The sequence below is a fragment of the Helianthus annuus genome, chromosome 17 (genome assembly GCF_002127325.2).
Source record: "Helianthus annuus cultivar XRQ/B chromosome 17, HanXRQr2.0-SUNRISE, whole genome shotgun sequence".
Taxonomy (NCBI): domain Eukaryota; kingdom Viridiplantae; phylum Streptophyta; class Magnoliopsida; order Asterales; family Asteraceae; genus Helianthus; species Helianthus annuus.
Window position 1 is genome coordinate 164,012,376 of NC_035449.2, and position 3,711 is coordinate 164,016,086.

Genomic DNA, 3,711 nt, shown 5'->3' on the forward strand with positions numbered 1-3,711 from the left:
ATACATCTTTGTAGCCCCCGGATGAACGGAGTATCGAGACTTGTGAGCCTCATTCAACAACAATTCTTTCACCTCACAATACCGAGGTATCCAAATTCGATTGTACCTCGTTTTCATACCATTTGCATTCTCTTCCAATTCATGAATAAACCCTTTCGTTCTTTCTTTCTTTGGGTCAACAGCATTTAAAGATTTCGTTTGAGCTTCTCGAATTTCATCAAGTAGTTTAAGAGTGACTACCATCTTCATGGATTTTACCCGAATCGGGGGCGGGTACTCCTTTCGGCTAAGTGCGTCCGCTACTACATTAGCCTTCCCGGGATGATAATGGATGTCACAATCGTAATCCTTAATGAGTTCCAACCATCTTCGTTGCCTCATATTGAGATCTTTCTGTTCGAAAAAATATTTGAGGCTTTTATGATCCGAGAAGATAGTACATTTCACCCCATAAAGGTAGTGCCTCCATATTTTCAAAGCAAACACGACTGCCGCCAATTCTAGATCATGAGTTGGGTAATTGTTTTCATGCTGTTTGAGTTGCCTTGAGGCATACGCAATGACCTTACCCTTTTGCATTAATACGCAACCTAATCCTTGGCGGGAGGCGTCAGTAAATACTACTAATTCATCCGTTCCATCCGGTAGTGTCAACACCGGAGAATTTGAGAGCTTCTCTTTTAAAGTCTGAAACGCTTTTTCTTGTTCTTCACCCCAGATAAACTTTTCATTCTTCTTTGTTAACTTTGTCATAGGAGAGGCTATCTTGGAGAAGTCTTGGATAAATCTCCTGTAGTACCCAGCCAAGCCTAGAAAACTTTTTATTTCGCTTGGATTCTTCGGGGCTTGGATTCTTCGGGGGTACCCAATTCATTACCGCATCTACCTTGGACGGATCCACATGAACACCGTCCGCATCGATCACATGACCCAAAAATTGTACCTCTCTAAGCCAAAAGGCACACTTTGAGAACTTTGCATATAACTTTTCCTTGCGGAGCGTTTCTAATACATCACGTAAATGGGAAGCATGCTCTGCTTCACTGCGGGAGTATATTAAAATATCGTCGATGAAAACGATTACATACTTATCAAGCATATGTCGGCACACCCGATTCATTAAATCCATAAACGCAGCTGGTGCGTTCGTCAGCCCAAAGGACATTACTAAAAACTCGTAATGTCCGTACCGTGTTCGAAACGCGGTTTTCGGCACATCTTCTTCTCGCACACGCAGTTGGTGATATCCTGACCGCAAATCAATTTTTGAAAACCAACTCGCCCCTTGTAGCTGGTCAAAAAGGTCGTCAATTCTGGGCAACGGGTATCGATTCTTCACCGTTAACTTGTTCAACTCTCGATAGTCGATGCACATTCGCATCGAGCCATCTTTCTTCTTCACGAATAATACGGGTGCTCCCCATGGCGAAACACTTGGTTTAATAAAACCCTTATCGAGCAACTCCTGAAGTTGCGTCATCAATTCTTTCATTTCGGTTGGGGCAACCGATAAGGAGCTTTAGCTACCGGTTTTGCACCCGGGTTAAGCTCTATTTTAAATTCTACTTCTCGTTCAGGTGGGAGCCCGGGTAGGTCTTCCGGAAATACATCCGGATATTCATTCACCACGTTCACATCTTCAAGCTTTGGGACACCTCGACTAGTGTCAATCACATAAGATAGATAAGCCCTACCCCCGTTCCTCACATGTTTGACAGCTTTGACTATAGAGCACAATTTCGGCTTGATGACCCTTTCCCCTTGAACACTTATCCGTTTCCCCCCCGAGGTTACTATATGAATGATTTTCTTTTCACATTGAATTTCAGCATGATTTTGGGCTAACCAATCCATTCCTACAACTACTTTAAATTCCCCCATGTACATTGGAACAAGGTCTATACTAAATTCCTCATCTTCGATTATTATCTTACAGTTTTTGCAAATATCATGCAACAAATAGCTTTTACTATCAGCAACTTCAACCTCTAAGGGTATTGACATCTTTTCAAGCTTAAACGATGGGTGAGCTAACAATTCATTACAAATGAATGACCTACTAGCCCCGGAATCAAATAAAACATTCATAGGCATAGAATTAACCAAGAATATACCTGAAACCACGTCCGGGCTAGCTTTAGCTTCATCCGAGGTTAGCTGAAACATCCTTCCGCGAGCCTTGGGGGGCTCGTCCTTCTTTCCATCTCTCTTTGCCCCTTGTTGGAGTTTCGGACATTCCGCTTTAATGTGCCCCGGTTCATTGCAATTGTAACACGCCTTTGAGTTTTCGGGGCACCTATAAAACGGATGTCCTTCTCGCCCACATTTGTAGCACCCCTTCTTTCCCGACAAACATTCACCCGAATGATGCTTCCCACACGTCTTGCAAGTCGGGATTTCACCACTTGCTTTCCCTTTCTTGCTTTGGTCTTGATATCTTGCCTTTTTCGATGGGTTCGCGTTGGTAGGCTTCTCCGCCGCCCTTTTCTCTCCCCGTTCAACCTGCCTTTTTATCTCAATTTCTCTGTCTCTTGCCCATTCAATTAGTTCATTTAACGTCGCACACTTAGAGGGGTTTACAAATTCCCGATATTCAGCCTTTAACATAGCATGGTAACGTACAATCCTTTGCCTCTCAGTCCCCGCTATCTCCTCACAGAACTTCACCCTCTCAAGGAACTTTTTTGTTATCTCATCAATCGTTTCATCCTTTTGTCTGAGACGTAAGAAGTCTTCCTGAATCTTATCAATTGCGGGTTGTGGACTATAATATTTCAGAAATGACTCCTTGAATTCTTGCCATGTTAACGATTGTACCTTATCATCCCCCAATTCCTTCGAGTATGCGTCCCACCAATCTTTTGCTCGAAGTTGTAGAAGGCCCGTGGCAAACATTACTTGATCCTCCGCTTCACATCTACTTCGTGTAAACACTGCCTCGGTACTGGAAATCCACCTTTGACAAGCTATCGGATCAACTTCCCCTTTGTATGGTAAGGGGTTGCATGCCATGAACTCCTTGTACGTGCATCGCCGAAAGCTTTTCTTCACTTGCAATTCGCTAATCATTTCTTTCAATTCTTCCACCTTGGAAGTTACCGAGGTATTAATTATTTCCAATACTTGCCCTTCGACTTCTTGAGCTAGTCGGGGAATACTAGCCTCAACTGCTTTCATTACTTCTTCCACAACCATAGCTTTTATTTCATTTCGGCGTGCTTCATCGTCCTCATTGCATTCACCCTATCGGCCATCTAAATAAAACATTCGTTACATTCATTAGATTTCATTTCATTTCTTCCACCATCATGTCTTAACATCATTTTATCATGACACGTTTCATTCATCATTCATACTTCTTGCCTTATCGTCATTGTATCGTATCGTTCTTCATTTTAGACATTCATTCATCCTTTCTATCATATGACCATGCTAGTGCTACGTAGCTCTCATTCTTTCTAATATGTGAAAGAAATTACTCATGACTAAACCATGCTTAAACTTTCTTTGGAAACTCAACGTTTCCGACAACCAACTCCATAGTATTCTTTATCCCTTACATCTTGATATACTTTTCTTACCCATTAGGATCGAATTATATCATTCTAAGTACCTTCCGTATGAATAAAACAGTAAACAGAACAATATATTTTGAAATAGGCTGAAATGAGCTCCACCGTAAGTTACGGTGGTACCGTAACTTACGGTGGC

At 42.1% G+C, this 3,711-nt stretch overlaps 1 protein-coding gene across 1 annotated transcript; it reads right to left on the reverse strand.

The window, feature by feature from the left end:
* Positions 1-1,488: 1,488 nt before the first annotated feature.
* On the reverse strand, positions 1,489-3,195 carry LOC110925145. Its single transcript, XM_022169116.1, has one exon. It carries the CDS (start codon positions 3,193-3,195, stop codon positions 1,489-1,491), a length of 1,707 nt encoding a protein of 568 aa, XP_022024808.1.
* Between the last annotated feature and the right edge of the window lie 516 nt (positions 3,196-3,711).